General features: G+C 42.1%; 2 protein-coding genes across 2 annotated transcripts in view; one reads left to right on the top strand and one right to left on the bottom strand.

Annotated features, from left to right (window-relative positions):
* The window catches only part of STN1 (STN1 subunit of CST complex), a 33,586-nt gene extending 22,808 nt beyond the window's left edge, over positions 1-10,778 (bottom strand). The window contains 2 exon segments of the mRNA XM_062496303.1: positions 1,638-1,777; positions 10,595-10,778. Coding sequence (XP_062352287.1) covers positions 1,638-1,770 — 133 coding nt within the window. The 5' untranslated portion in view covers positions 1,771-1,777; positions 10,595-10,778.
* A 4,365-nt stretch (positions 10,779-15,143) lies between these two features.
* SLK (STE20 like kinase) overlaps positions 15,144-16,450 on the top strand; it is a 44,074-nt gene continuing 42,767 nt past the window's right edge. The window contains exon 1 of the mRNA XM_062496262.1: positions 15,144-15,293. Within this exon, the coding sequence (XP_062352246.1) occupies positions 15,144-15,293 (150 nt within the window). The remainder of the gene's footprint in view (positions 15,294-16,450) is intronic.

Here is a 16,450-nt window from a genome sequence, read left to right as displayed (position 1 = left end):
CTTAAATGTGCAGAGTGCCAGATGCACAGGAAGTGGAGAAAGCTCAAATGTACCAACTGTAAAGGCTGATATCTTGACATGACACGTACCACCTCTTTAGGATCATCTTATAAAAAAAGCCAAAGGTAATGACAAAACTGAAAAAGTTCCTGAAGCAGAAGCCAACTCAGTTAAGTAAAAGAACAGGAAGAGAACTAAGAAGAGAAATTTAGGCAATCTGGAGGTAAAAAAAAAAGAGCAGGACTGTACTTTCTAGGACTGTTCCTGCTATCATGAAATGTTTGTTGGTGTTTATAAGGTTAATTAATTCTGAATATATTTTCACATGTGTATGTACTAATGTTCAAGTCCAAACTACAATCCAATTCTGCTGGCATTGAATTGCGTTGTATTTTGTTTGAAAACAATTAAAATATCTGTAACTGATGAAGAATAGCTTTTACCAGATGCATTTCCTACACCAGTACTACCAGAAACATTTATAAGACAGTTTAAAAAGGCCACTAAATAAAACTTACTGTACAACAAACATCAACAACAGTCTGTAGCCTAGTTACTGCAATGGATTTAAGACAAAAGTCTCCTGCCATGTTAAATAACAAAGACAGACAGACAGACAGATAGATATACTTGTATTTGTGGTTTGTGATATATATAAAAAAGATTGCAAGAAGAGCAAGAAACCCCACCAGTCCTTCATTTCTCCAAAAATAGCACAGCTGCTACCCTTGCTGTTAAAGAAAACTGAAGAAGAATAACAAAACCTACAAGGCTAAGCATATTCAAAGTGCTAGACAGGTGTACTTAGTCTCCGTGGACAGAAAAAAATAAAAATAAAAAACCACAACCAAAACATCAAAACCAAACCAAAGACATACACTGTGCTTAGGGCTTATTGCTTTTCCTCATTAATTCTAACTTATTTGGGTTCCTCCCTGATAATCCTGCACCATGTGAAGCTTCAGTTGGGAGTAATGAACCCTTGCACAGCAGAAGACACATTGCAGTCTATTTAAAGTCTGTGTAGTGAAAACAGCAATTCAAGGTCACAGCCAAAGCTCACATGTGGGTGACACTGCAGGACACAGACTGCAGAGCACACACTTGTGGTCCAGCATGGAGGCCAGAATTTACAATAAGGTTGTTCCAATGTATGAAGAATGTCATGTATCTAACATATAGAAATTAAAGAGACAAAACCTCAAAACTTGTATCTGTTCTATAATGTATTAATATCTATAGGAAAAAGCAAAATCACACATCCAGCAATGTCATCAACTGTCAGAGTCTTCCAGAAGATGTAGAGACAGTGGAAAGATAACAATATGTAGGGCCAGAAAAGACCAGCATTTTTTAGAATTAACTTTATCAGAATAACAAGCACCACCAGACAGAGGAAACACAGCATTACCTTAATGTAAAAGAGGTTCTTGAGAGAAGCCATTTTAAGAAATATATTTTATTTTTCACATACAGCCTTGTTCTTGGAACTGTTAAAAGACACTAACATCACTTAGCTTAAGGGTATGGAAAACTACTTTACTGATGTTTGTGTTCTTCAATCCCTTGATAAAAAGCACCAAGTAAATCAATTATAATACTGTGTGCATCATAATCCTGCACACATAAATACATACCTGGCACCTGTTTAGATTCTCTCATTTCTGTAATATCTTTAATATAGAGTCTTGCAAATGCAGAAAATACAGGATCAATCCCCCAGCGCAGAGAAGGTGTCTCTTCTTCATACTTCTCAGACTCAGACTGCATCCAAAACCTGTGAACACAGAAGGACCTGAAATTGTTTTCTACAACAGTGAAGAGCTGTTCACATATGCCCCAAACTAAATGAAAAAATAGCTCATGAGTTTACATGCAATAACACAGCAGAGCTGAGGAAGACACACTGGAGTTTATCTAATGTAATGCAAACTTATATTTATCTATCAATATTTCATGTGTTGCCACATGAAATATTCAAAGTATCAATACTCATGATTTGTTTGAAGTACTGAGAATCTAGCAACAGCATTCTCCCCAGTAACTTCAAATGAGATAGAATTTCAGGGATTTTTCCTCTCCCAATCTATAAACAGAGAATTACAGTCAAAATTTGATTAAAAGAGCAGGATTGTGAGATCCTTAGTGGTTACTTTCTGTACAGATGATTATTATTCCCCCCATCATTCTCTTTCCCTCCCCCAACATATTATTCTCATTGTTCATCCTGTGCTTTATTGTGGAGTTGAGGGAGGACGACTTTATTTAAAACAAAAGCAGCCATCCCTTCTTTATTTTGGGCATGTAGTCTCCCCTAACTTTGAGATTGTTATTTTCCCCTTTTACCCTTTCAGATTTCACAGTTTAATGCATGCCATCTTCTGCCATTACAGATCCAATTCTCTCCTTATCACAGTGTTGATGTCAAAGACCCCAGCACAAGATTCAGAAAAATCCTCATAAGGATTTGGAAGCTGAAAATACTTTCTATCAGCTTCTCCTGCATAGATAGCTATGTTGCTCCTGCAAGGCTTTCCAGGTCACCTTCCAGTGGGTGTCAGCCCCTTGCAGCTCGAAGTCAAAGGTGCCAAGTGGACTGATTTTGAATAGTGTGTTTGGCAGCTCCAGTCTCCGGAGAGGAAGCAGCTCCCAGTGATCTCTGCAGTCTGGGAGAAGCACTGGTAGCTACTGATGGAAAGACAGCATGCCATGACCATCACGACAGCACCTTGCCTCACTGAGAAACTACACAGCTTGGATTCTGAATGGTTTCTGTTCTAATGCTTAAACTTTCATTTGAGGCAAGGGAAAAGAAAAAGGGTGTAGCACAAGCCAGAGTGTTGCTGACATCTACTCTATACTGTGTATAGAATTGCAGTTGATAATTTGATTCCTGTCAAACTTTTTTTTTTTTATTTTACTTAAGTGAAAAAAAAAGGTCAGTATTATTTACCCTTCCTTGGATTGGACATTTCTTCCGTGAGATGTTGAAAACATTTGATTTAGTCAGTTCCAGCAGTAACTTCACCATTGAATAACAAACTGAAATAGTTTTGTTTACACCAGGATTCATGTCTCACTACAGACAGCTCTCCCCAGTCTTTCCTTTTTGCACATGCAAGATCTACTCAAAAATGTCCCACCACCCCTTTCTCACTCAAGTCTCCCCGTGAAGCACCCTTTTTCTGCTGCTGAATTGAGACATTGCTCAACAGAAATTTAGAAATTAAGCTATCAAGTGCATGATCTTAACACAAACTGCTATTCCTCCAATGGCGATTCTTTGTATACTTGCTACAGTCTATTTCAAATTTAGACCATAACGTTTCTCAAGGGAACAAATGGCTTGAACCTGTACTTCACTTGGCATGCTCATTCTTTAAACAAAATTAGTCTCCTCATCTCCTTTTGCTTGCAGTCTCTAGTACAAAGTTATATTCCTTTCCACTTCATGCCCCCCAATTTACAGGCAATGGTTACAAAGCCTGTCACAGCTCAGCACCTGTTCTTCCTCTCAGACAGACAGCAGACTGAGATAACCTGCCAAAAAGAGACAATCAGGTAACATGTCTGTCTAACCTTTTGTATTTTTGGTAAACAGACACTCCTTGGGGCAAAAAGCAGAAGTCTCCCCTGCACATGTGCGCATCTGAGGGGGAATCAATGAAGCAGCTCCACTGGAGACTAAAAATATCTGTATTTTGGCATTTTATAGCCACTTGTCAAGCCTGAAATGCCCAATGTTAACAGACCAAGTCCAAGCCACACTTTTAACTTAAATGAAGCATCTCCCCAAATTTTTTTACTGCTTCCCTGTTCTGAAGGGAGATGATTTCTGCAGCAGAAATCTTTCTATCTCAGAAACTACTGGAAGTTAAATGTCAAATTCTGGAGCTTCCTTCTCACTCCCAGGCTGACAAAACTCTTCCAATCATTTATCTTTTGATATATAATAGTATCTTCCCATAACTTTTTCTTAAGTTGGCACAGGAAGCCTCTCCATCCTGAGGTTTATTAATGAATCATCCTGGCAAAAGTGGAACTTTCCATTATGCTACAAGTGTTTTCAGCTCTTAACTGGTACCATTGGTGATATGCTATCAGCAAGGAAGATAAGAGCTGCCCTTATGTAAGCTGCTGTACAACCAAGATCCAAGGGGCAAATAGGGGCATTGTGGAGATGCACAACGTTCTAATCAATGAGAACCAGACAGCAAACAATAGACAATTCTGAAGAGTTACTATACATACAAATGCTTAAGGATTAAACTGGCTTTTGCTGGGAGATGGTGATCAGGCTTAGCAATAGAAACAAAACTGTGCCCTAGAAAAAGGTCATTCCTTTCTGCATTTTGTTTTAAATGCAGTGTAATGACTTCAGGGTTGCTGTAATGCAAGGAATTCAATCCTGTTACAGGAGAAAAAAGGCAACAGAAACATCTAGTCCACAAGTTCACTAGACAGAAGATACCTGTATTCTATTTTTAACTCCAGAAAAAGGCTATGAAGGCATAATCAAAAACAAAAAAATAATTAAGTTCTTCTTGGGAGAATAACTCTGTTTGAAGGGCAAAAATCTAAAGCTTACATAGCAGGTATCTAGACACAAATAAACAAGTCTGAGATGATACCAACATATTAAAATAGGGCTGTCTCTTCCACCCACTGCTATCAGTGTTAGCTATCCTGACTCTACTGAGAAGTCAACCAAGTCCATAATCCCCAGAGGGATCTTGTGAGCTCAGCATGGTATTATCCTAGAAGGAAAAGCAAGGACAACTGGCACCCTTCCCAACCATGCCACCCCCCAAACCCATTTTCTTTCTTCCATCTTAAGCAGCCTACCTGGTAGCCTGTCTCAATAGCTTCCCATTTAACACCCTATTGATGTTATTCAGTATATGCTATATGTTATATGTATGATGTTATTCACCCTATTTATTTAGTCGAATCAGCCCTGGCCAATAAATTTTTTGGCTCACATTCTCATGCCCACTATGTACCTTTTCAAAAAAATGTAAACTGTCTTCTTCCAATCCCAGTGCAAATGAAACCTCGAAGAGTATCTGTTTTAATGTTTCTTGTTGTCTTTTCTCCAAATTTGATTAACAACCAAAGCTCTCGGAGAAAATTGCCTTAGCTTGAGATGAATCATTTTGAGCCAAGAAAATGGGTCTGGCCAGAGGCTGTCTGCAACTGCTCTGCAAGTGCTGGAACACTGCTGCAAAAACTCTTTCTCAAGTTAGCAGTAAATCAGAAACAGAGAAGTTATTGCACTAATATAGGTAACTTAAACATCCTACCAGGCTTCCACTCTTCTCCAAAGGCTGCCACCACCATGCTAGTAGCACTGACAATTTACGCTGAAAACAGCTCCTAAACTGCTGGAGTTGCCAACCCAGTGCATTAAAACAACTTAAAGTCACCATTGGTTTACTTGAATAAATTAGACCAGAAACTGTGGCTGTCAAAAACTGCTTCATAGGTCAGCCATTCCTGCCACAGACAAAGCAACTTGTGGAGAGGAGCAGAGTCAACAGCTGGGTTGTGTAACACCCTCTGTCATCTGAATTGAAATCATCAGTGTCTGAGTCAACACCCTATGTGACAAATTACTATTATTCAACTCTTCATGATCAGCAGAGGCAATTCCAGCATCGTACAGTCAAACCCACCATTTTTCAGGAAATGTTTTTAATTACCTATAGCCACATACAAAATTTTAAATTAAAACCAAATAAACCCATTGGGTTATTGTACCAGTAAATCTTAATGAACTGGGCAGTAAAGCTTTTGGTTACAGTTAATATGGAACAAAGATTCTAGACATGAAACTCACCCATATATTTTTGAAAATACATAATTAAAAGAAAGTGTCCAACACCAGTAAGATTATGACAGACTCTCTTAATGTTCTGAAAACAATCTGAATTTTATTTTGCTGTGGAAGTAAATCCTTTAACTGTATCAGAACGCTGCCACACTGTGTGTGGAACACTGTGTCAAATAGTCCAGTGGTTGATACACAGAAAGTAACTCAAAATAATTTTGAAATCTCAGATCTATTCAGGACCATCATAAACTTTGTGAAAATACCTAAAGGCTGAGATTTCTCATTTGGAGTGCCAAAGGAAGATTGAGACCTAATTGTTACTCTTTGAAAGACTAAGTTAGCTTGGCACTGACCTTTGACTCTAGTCCTGTTACATTTGTTGTTTGGTTTTTCTACGTTATTCCAGAATTATTTTTGTTTTTTCACCTTCAAATACTCAAAGCATTTTGTTTCTGAATGCCCTTCTTGTAGAGAAATGTTTAAACATCCCGAAAGTCAAATTTATGCAGAATGTAAGGCACGGGTGGGGGGGGGGGGGGGCATTGAGCCTATATATTATTACAGTATTATCTGCCTTACTGGGAGAACTTTGAAGAACAAAGTAAGAACTTCAAATGCAAGAACAAACATTCTGTTCTGCTTCTCTAATGCTCATCACACACATCCCATCAGCCATCACCCAGAAAAAGTATCAAAAGGGTGGGTGCTTTGTATCAAAAATTCTCAGCCTGCTACCCTCTGAGTATCTTTTTCAACTGGGCCTTCTTTCTGAGAACTGGGCTTCTACACCTGAAATCAAGCACAGGATTTCTTAGTCATACCCAGGCTGCTCTGAACTAGGCTTTAAACAGAAAAAATTTAGACATACCAAAGATGTACAGATGTTTCTCAGTTCCTTAAGACAAACTGTACTGCACAGTCCTTTACACTGCTTCCTGTGAATAATCTGAAGAGTAGGTTCTTTTCAGCAAAGGAAAGATGGCTCATAATAATTTATCTTCATCTGCTAAACTGTTAGAACCTGCTGAAGATCCAGAGATTGTCCTTTATTAATCTTTGGTTTAAGCAAATTTTGTAATTCTCTGAGGGTGTTCTGAAATAATTAATAATTTACAGATGCTCCATCTGAGGTCTGTCCAAATCCCATCACTGAGAGCTGGCATAGGACTAATACAGAACAATCCCAAACTGTTCAGAAATACCTGTACTGTAAAATGAATACCTTCAGTAACTCCCCTCCCTGTGGAGAACAGGCAGCTAGGCTTGTTCTAGTTAGTAATGATCTTTGCCCATCTTTAAAAACTTGTTCCAAATCCCATTGAAAGCCAATAAATGGACAGAACATTATTTCGATTCTTGAAAGAAAATACCTCCCTGTGGCTGTAACTTGTTCTATGAATCACTGTCACAGTTAACATGATAAACTCATTATTATTTCCGACTTCTTAGTATGTAAAGAAACCAACAGCCTTTTATAAACTAATTTAAGTGTCTCCTTAATTGCATTTGAATTTGAATAAATGCCATTTCCTACCTCATGCTCTGAAAGGAAGTCACTTCTGTATACTCTTATCCAGAAAGATACATTAGTGCTCAGTCAGAAGTCACAGGAATTATTTTTCATGTAGGTAATTTTATTTTCTGCTGCAATTCAGTCCATGTAATGTAATGGGCTTTTTTGGTTTAATCCATAAATATTGCACAGTGTACTATAAAACATAATTTTGAGGATTAGCTATTAAAGACCCCTTCTGCCAAAAAAAATAAATGTTTCAGGGCACTTGAGACAAAAAGCACATCACATCACAATACTCCGTGCTGTCATAAGCAAGTGCTAGTGGCCAAAGTTTGCACAGACTATTGTGGGACACACAAAAGCTGCTGTTTGGCTTAACAATTGACATATTATTGCAGCTCCACTCATTGCTGCTGTACCAAGATGAGATCCTACAGGAAACCAAATTCTACTTTACAACATAGTCAACTAGTTTTTGCCTCATTTTCTAGGTAAAAAGAGAAGAACATTGCACACACAGAAATTATTACAAACATGGTTGCAATACAAAAATAATATTATGCAATGAAAAACTTTGCTTTTTTCAGTAAAATCATTTATTACTTTAAAGTCTAGCTTTACAATAATAACAGTTGGTATCTCACATTCTGTGTTATTTTCCCTTTCTGCTAGTTGACAATACCCCACTGCAATGTCTCTTTTTGGGATATTACTAAGAAATCAATATTCTTTAGTGTTATCTTTCTGTCAAATCTTCCTTTATTGTGTGTGTAGGAAATGTTCCCTATTTGTCAGAATGGTGTATTTTTAATAATAATTGTAGGAGGCATAATAAACTTCCTGGTTATGCTTACCACATAAGCAGGATTGGGTCTAACGGCTGGCCAACCATAAAAAAAATAAATTAAAAAATAATTAATTTTCATATTACAGAACAAGTTATTTGGTCCCAAGATTCCAGAGCTGATCAGGATCACAAGAGAACACAAAGTCCATCCTGGAACAAAAAGGCTCCTGGGAAACAGTGAAAGAAAATCAGGATTTACAGAAAAAAATGCAGCAACACATGTGAGCTTTTTGTTCGGACATTTTTTGTGCCAGTATTGACTGAGAGCAATACTGAGATGCAAAGCTATCTTTATCCCTTAATATATTTCTAATCCTAACTACAATGTGAACTAATGCAAATTTGAAAGCCACAAACAAAAAGAACAAATCAGCTCATGACTGCTACGCAAGAGGAAAAGGTCTAATTACCATCTGGAGGAAAGGCAAACATGGTGCAGCATTTGCAAGACATGCTTTCATGTGACTTAATTAATACTTTTAATATCCATCAGATGAAGGGGGCTCCACAAGTTTTAAAAATTTGCTTTGTGTTCATGTATAGTTTTGATCAAATAGATCTTGTTTCAAATAAAATATAACCTCAAACTATTAAAACAGTTTGAAGGAATATACAGCATTATAGCTAAGAGTAGTAGTATTTTAAAGGACACTAATTTAAAAAAACAAGAGTGTTCTAGATGGACCTAGTCCTGTGTGGTTCTGTGGAAGATTGTTACAGTCATCACAATATGGGGAGAACTTCTACTAGACTAACTACTATATATAAAAAATGCAACTATCCACCAGTGAAGCTTAGTATTTTGGTATTAACTGAAAATCCACATAAAAGGAGATTTTTCAGTTAAATACAAACCAAAAAGCGTAAAGCCTTCTTGAAAAGCTTTATCATGAGGTTCTGAAGTTCTTAATTGCATTAGTCAGTTAAACAAAGAGAATCAGCTATGTAAGTTTCAAGTTGTTGATGCTTTTCATTAAATCTGATGTTTGCTTCTCACTCCCTGACAAAGATATATGACTAATTCTGAATATCAGTCCTGAAGAGGGTTTTCTTGCAGATCAGCTGGAAGCACTAAGAAAAAAATTTTTTTTCTATAGCTTCAACGAAGTCAACATATCAAAACTTGAAGGCTTTTGACATGCCATGTTTCCAATAAATATTCTTGTACTATCTGTTGAAATAGCTGATCCTTATTCAAATTTTGATACTTATATTATTGATTTTTCTTCTGCCATTTAATTTCAGATAAAGTCTATTCAATAAAACATCTCAGGTTTACTTGGAAACATTCAGGTAATTTGGCAATTTTTATATTTGCTCTGTCATTATTCCCATAAGTGTTGCTGACATCAAGACATATATTCCAAGAGTTCTGCTGGCATTGGTGGCTTCATAGGTAGGAAGAACTCCCATTATACTTTACCAGGAAAACTCACCTCACACAGTCAAACACTGTGATAAAGATAAGTATCTAAAATGGGGAAGGTGAATTGGCTTGTGAAGGTACATTTCCCCATTGACTGCTGAAAAAGTATGGCAAATTTAGATTAGACACACAGACTCTTCTGAAGCCAAAATTAGATCAATCCTACTCCTAAACATTTTAACACTCAATTTTTTTTTTTACTACAAACATCGGGTAATATCCTTATATGTTGAAGCTTCCAAATGCCATGTTTCTATGGCAATTCTTAGATTAACTGGTTCTGCAGTAAGGCATTAGAGAAACCCAAACCATGTAATAAACAGCAGCATACCCAGGGTATTGACAGCAGCCTGAAGACTGGTTCTGGCTAGTGAGATACGGGTAAGCTTTTGAGTGTCCAACCTCTGGTATTATTTTTTTTTTCCTCTTTATATTATATATGACTGAACTATTCCTGTTACTCATAAAATACCAAGTACTAAACAAAGTCTCTTTTTTGTTCTGTGTAACAGAAAGAGACGTTTCTAAGACACAACTCTAGCAATGGTACATTTACTAGAAAGGCTTTATGAGTGCTGTGTATACAGCACATACAGGACAACCAAGGGATTGGACCCAGACAGCCCAGCTTTGGGGAAGGCAGGTCCTGCTTGACCAACCTGACCTCCTTTTATGACCAGATGATCCACCCAGTGGACGAGGGAAAAGCTATGGTGTTGTCCACCTGGACTTGAGACAAGTCTTCAACACTGTCTCCCACAGCATTCTCCTGGAAAGGCTGGAGCCATGGCCTGCACAGGGGCTCTCTGCTGGCTACAAAACTGCCTGGATGGTCAGGCCAGAGCATGGTGGTGAATGGTGCCACAAGGTCTGTCCCCAGGGACCAGAGCTGGGAACAGACCTGTTTAATATCTGTATAAATGATCTGGATGACAGGACAGAGTGCACCCTCATTAAGTTCATAAAACTTACCAACAGTAAGCTGGGCAGGAGTGTTGATCTGCTGGAGGCCAGGCAGGCTCTGCAGAAAGATCTGGGCAGGTTGGATCAATGAGCTGAGGCCAGCGGTGTGAGGCTCAATGAGGGGAACTGCCAGGTCCTGCACTTGGGTCACAACAGTCCCATGCAGGGTTACAGGCTGGGACAGAGTGGCTGGAAAGTGGTCCCGAGGAAAAGAACCCACCCAGGGGCACTGGTCAACAGCAGCTGATCATGAGCCAGGAGCTGCCCAGGTGGCCAAGAAGGCCAGTGGCATCCTGGTCTTTATCAGAAACAGTGTGACCACAGGACCAGGACTGTGATCATCCCCCTGCACTGGGTTTACTAGAGTGATCTAGAAGCTACATTGGTTAGAATTGAAATGAGCCCAATACAGCACAAAGCGTTAACTTTGGGAACAGATCAGAGGAGATATGGCAGAGCCTATGAAAAGATGCCACCACATAACTGGAAAATGTCAATAAAAACACAGGGTACACTGACTGAAGAAAACAGAAAGGACAGCGCCGAGTGCCAAGGGTGACAGACAGATTAAGATGGATGAAACAAGAATTACACTTCAGATTTAACCACAAACAAGCCACCTGTGACCTTACAGCACTTCAATGAGCACAGTCACCACAAAGAATCTTGGAGATCAGTGAAAGTGTGGGTGGACAGAAAGTCAAGACAATATAAAAATATACCATTAAATACTTTGAAAGAACTGCAGACAGAATGTAGGTCTGCAGTGAAAGGGCAATATATGCTGCGAAGAACACATTTCAAATTAAATTTATGAAGTGTTTACTTTCCATTAAGAGAAACTGGAGCAGTTTAAAAGAAACAGAACTTAAAAAGGGAGTTAGGAACAGTGGCAAGTAAGTGATTGAGTCAATGAGAAAGGATGGTGATATTAAGTAGCAGAAAGTATAAAGCAGACTTCTAATTCATAAAGAGATGAAAAAGACTGTTATAAAGAGTTTACAGCTATTTTAAGACAGTATATTTGTTGCACAATCAAGATAGTTCTTTAACATCTTTAACATCCTCCTCGGACATTTAAAGGAAGTAATGAATTTTCAAAAAGCATTGCTTTAAATTCCTAAAGGAGAAATTTTAATAAAATTCCCTTTTGCCTTTTTATCCTCACCATCTGGAAACATTTACAGTTGCTAAAAACTCCTGCTATAAGGAACAAGAACCACACACACAAAATCCAGGCTTCATACAGCCTCCTCCAAACCAGGAAGTCACAGCAAATTGGGAAGGATTTGCAACTAGCACTTAACCTTCACCTTACGGAGTTTATTTTTAGGATTGAGTGGCAAACTGTAACTCAAGAGTGAAAGAATAAGGAAAAAAATGAGACGGAGCCACAGTTTTCCTTTTCACATATCCTGGTTTTATCTTGAATTACTTGTTCAAGAGTAAGAAAGAAAAAGTTAAAAGCAAAGCCTTATCACTAGATTAAGTGCTCCTTTCTTTTATCTTTTATGTACAATCTTATATGAATTAAAAGCTCCTTGGAAGAGGAAGACTGTTTATACAAGTCGAAGGCAACACACGTGCAGTACCTGCTAACATCCACTCATTGGTAGGGTGGCACGAAGGTTCTGCTCCCAGCGAGCCTCTTTTGTCACACACAGCCTGACACACGACAGAGAATGCTGTGTGGGAACTGTGCACAGCCCAGTGTTCATCAACAGAGCGGAAGCAGAACCAGGCCCTGTTATCCCAGCCCAGAACTGTCAGCTCAACTCCACTCATTCACATATAACTGATGAAATTCTCTTTTAGTTTTGCATTTCTTTCCAGTTATTACAAACTCCAACATTCACACATAAGCACCCCCCACCCTCCCTCCATTGCCATTAACCCTGAGACTAAAGAAAAGATAAACCCACCTAAATACAAGGAATTCATATGATGGCTTTGGATTCCTTTTTTTTCCCCTCATCCTCTATTAACAAGTCAATTTAAATAAACCTACAAAAATTAGTCCCAAAGCACTTTTTATCCAACAGAAAGCAAGTTAAAATCAAAATATTAAATTATAAATATTAACAAAAAATATTATTTGTCATTGTATTTTAATACCCAAATCAACGCTATCATCCCACCTGAAGGGGCAAAAGAAAAATTATAGAGAGGAAAAATATATCGAAATAGCTAAAAATGTAGATATGAGAAGCTAAACTGCTGCTGGCAACGCTCTGTTTACTACTGCATTTGGTTTGAACTATCTGAATGAAACTTGTGTATGAAGTGAATAGGTGGAGCCAGCCATCCAGATCACAGAAGATAAAACAGCTCCTTTGGATTGCAGTTCTTTCTTGTCTTTGCCCTCACACACATACACAGTCTTGACTTTAACACCCTCCTTAACAGTTTTACTTTTTGCAGCCAAGCTGTCAGTACAAGGAACCCACAAAGCCCAATATCACTTTTGAAAAACAAACACTGATTATTACAACAAATCAGTTTAGCAAGAGTACTTGAACGGCTCTCTATTCATAGGGTGGGACTACCCGTGAAACTGATTTTATACAGCTTAAAGAAATTGACTCATGACAGAACACTGTTGTTCGATTCATAAACGCTTTGTGTCAGGGGCATCTCAATGCCTTATTATTATTACTGAATTTACACACGGACTACGCTCCTCATACAGCAAACTACTGTCACGCCAGTAAAGTGGTCTGGGGAGTGATGCACACCAGAGGCTTGATCTTTAGAAGCTCATCATGCAGCTTAAATTAATAGCAATTGCAGGCACTCAGGTTCATACGAGGATACGGCATTACACGATTTTCCCTGGGTGTTTGTGTCACCGTCAGATGTCTCTGAGGTCTCAGCATCGAGCTCCTGCCTGTGACAGCCCAAACTCTGTCCCCATGGCTGATAATTGCCCTTAATCCAGGCAACGGAAACGCCTCTCGCTTTCAAGTGAGGAAACGCCCCACATTTGGGGGCACGTACACAACACAACTATTAAAATACAATTATACTTCACGGTGAGGAAGGAATCATTTGTGGGAAGAGAAGGTTGTGAGATAAGGAAATTCAGGCCTGTCCCAGTGATTAAATAAGATACCGAAGATACCAAATGGGCAGCACAAGAACATTACACCCTGCTAAAAAAGAAGATAAACCAGTAGCAGATCTAGGGACAGTACCGGACAAAAGAAAAAGTCTTCCAACGTCGTCTTTTGCTACCATCACTTTCCTCAGAGCTCCACGTCCCAGCCCAAGGCCCGCAGGAGGCACCACCTGCCCACACAGCGCTCCTGACACACAGGGGGACCCCTCACGGCCCTTCGGCTCCCGCGGCGGCACCCAGCAGCACCAAGGGGAAGCTGTCCCCCGCCCAGGGAACATCACCCGCTGCCACAGGGCTGTCGCCACCCTTCCTGCACGGGAGAGCGGAGCCACAAGGACAGAGACTCGGGCCGTCCTTCGGGATCAGAGGAGAAAGGGGCCCTCTCCCACACGCCCCTCGCATAGCGGCACACAGCGGACTACAGGGAAACAGGACTGAGGGAGGGACAAGCACTCGAGCCTCACGCCAGTGCTGCCGTCCTGCTCGGAAACGCAGCGGGGAGGGGAGGAAGCGCTCCCCTCCATCTTGAGCCCGACACCGACTTACCCGCCCGGAGCCTCCGCGCGCTCCTATTGGCTGGTGCCGCCGCGGCCGCGTCACGTGAGCAAGGTAAGCCCCGCCTCTTCCCCCGCCGTTACCGAGCCCGAGCCGTTGGGGGGGAGGGCCGCACGCGTGCCGCCGGTGCGGCGCGTGCGCACGCGCGGGGGAAAAGGGGGAGCGGCGGGGGCGCGCGCTGCCGCGCGTGCGCAGGCGGCGGAGCGGCGGGAGGGGCGCGAGGCGGTTCCGGGAGCGCGGGAAGAGGGGGGGGGCGGGATCGCGGGGCGCACGCGCCGGCGGCGGGCGGGAGCGAGGGCGGAGGGGGCGGAGGTGCCGCCCCGCAGGAAGCGGAGCCGCCCGGGCCCCGCTCCGCGAGACGGCGAGGGTGCGAGCGAGTGGGAGAGAGGCCGGCAGCGAAGCGTCGTTTTCCGCCGCTGTGCCGCCCCGGGACTCCGCTCCGCGAGGGCACCGGCCGAGAGCCTGGAGCGGGGCAGCCTCCGCCCCTCCCTGCATCCGCCCCGTCCTGCGAGGCGGGACGTGACCGCTCCCCGCTGCCCGGCGTGCATCGACTGCCCCCTCCCAGCGGCGCCTGACCCCTCCTCTGGCTCCGCCGCCGCCCGTCCCGAGGAGGGAGCCCGGCACTTGTTGCTGCCGCGATGGTGAGCGGCCCGGCCGAGTAGGGACCGTCGAGCTCGTCGGGGAGAGCAGCGCCGAGCCCGGCCCCGTACGGGGCATCGCGGGGTGTTGTCTCCCCGCAGCGCCCGGCGGTGACGGCGCTTCCCGGGCCACGCCAAGACTTTGATCCCCGCGTGGGAATCGCGCCCGGCATCGCCACCCACGCCGGGTGGTCCCGGCGGGCGCAGGGGGCACCGCCGCCCGCCCCATCCCTCGGCTGCGGCCAAAATGTCCTTCTTCAACTTTCGTAAGATCTTCAAGCTGGGCGGCGAGAAGAAGAAGAAACAATACGAGCACGTCAAGAGGGATTTGAACCCAGAGGAGTTCTGGGAAATCATAGGAGAGCTGGGCGATGGTGCTTTCGGTAAAGTGTTCAAGGTAAGGGCGGGCAGCGCGGATCGCTTGTGTTGCTCATAGCTGAGAAAGGACTCGGAGCGCTGCTCGTGCCTCCAGCGCTGCCTCGGGCTCCCTGTCTGCCGGCTCCCGCACCTCGGGATTCCTGCTGGCAGCGCCGAGTTCGGGAGAACTTGGCTGGGCGCTGAGCGCCGCGGGGGAACGCGGCCGGAGGCAGAGCGGGGGGATCCCGGCGCCTCTTGGCCACGGAGCCTCGTGAAACTAAAGATAGAAAAGACCTATTAGGTCATTGTCCCGCCTTCTGCTCCACCCTGCCCGCTGCTGGATTGCTCACTTCTCAGTGTTTCGGGTTTTTTTGGGACTTGTATACAGTATGGCTTCTAACCTTACAAAGACTGCATTTTCTTCGATCCGAAGTTCACAGTTCATACTTTTTTATTTTTTTTTTTCCCTGTACGGAAGGAACCCCATGACCAGTAAAACTGACTTCTGTGCTTCATGTGTAGTGTACAGAGCCAGGCTGTGGTCGCTTTAATGGGCATTCTCTCATCTTGTTCCCATGTGGAGTTGAATTGAATAGCTGTGTTCTCTCGGCTTTCCCCGTGTGATGGGATTCGTGTGTTGGATCTCCTAACTTCTCTCAGTTGTTTGCTCTTTAAACCTTTAAGTGCGCTGGTACAAGTAGGGTTTTTAAGGATGCTTATCTAGAATTTATCAAGCCAAGTAGACTACAATGACATAGATATAACCCTGTAAGTGTTTGACAAGACTTCAGCTTTCAGGAAAACCTTCAACTACGTTGCCTCTTTCTAAACGGGTGTTAATGCTCCATGTTTGGTTTACGGATAAAGTGGGAAAAAACATCCTGATGGATAAGCATGAGAAAATTGGGAACTGATAATAAATTGAAGTTCTGGAGCAGGTTCTGGAGACTAAGAAAAAAATAGCATGAGAGGATGGCATTTACTGTGTTTCTGAGAGCTAATTTGGTCAAGAAACATTTATATTTAGAGTACTGCATTTGAGAGTTTATGAAATCTGGGTACTCATGAAACTTGTGCTATTTTTGGTAGAAATTATTTCAGATTCTATTGTACTGTGGTGGTGTCACCTGTTTGTAAATTTGAGCAGAAGTGCCACAGTAAGTTCAGAATGTTAGGTGGGGTCATTTCTCCCAAGGA

This window comes from Cinclus cinclus, chromosome 7 (assembly GCF_963662255.1).
Source record: "Cinclus cinclus chromosome 7, bCinCin1.1, whole genome shotgun sequence".
Taxonomy (NCBI): Eukaryota; Metazoa; Chordata; class Aves; order Passeriformes; family Cinclidae; genus Cinclus; species Cinclus cinclus.
This window is presented reverse-complemented; position numbering and strand designations above follow the sequence as displayed.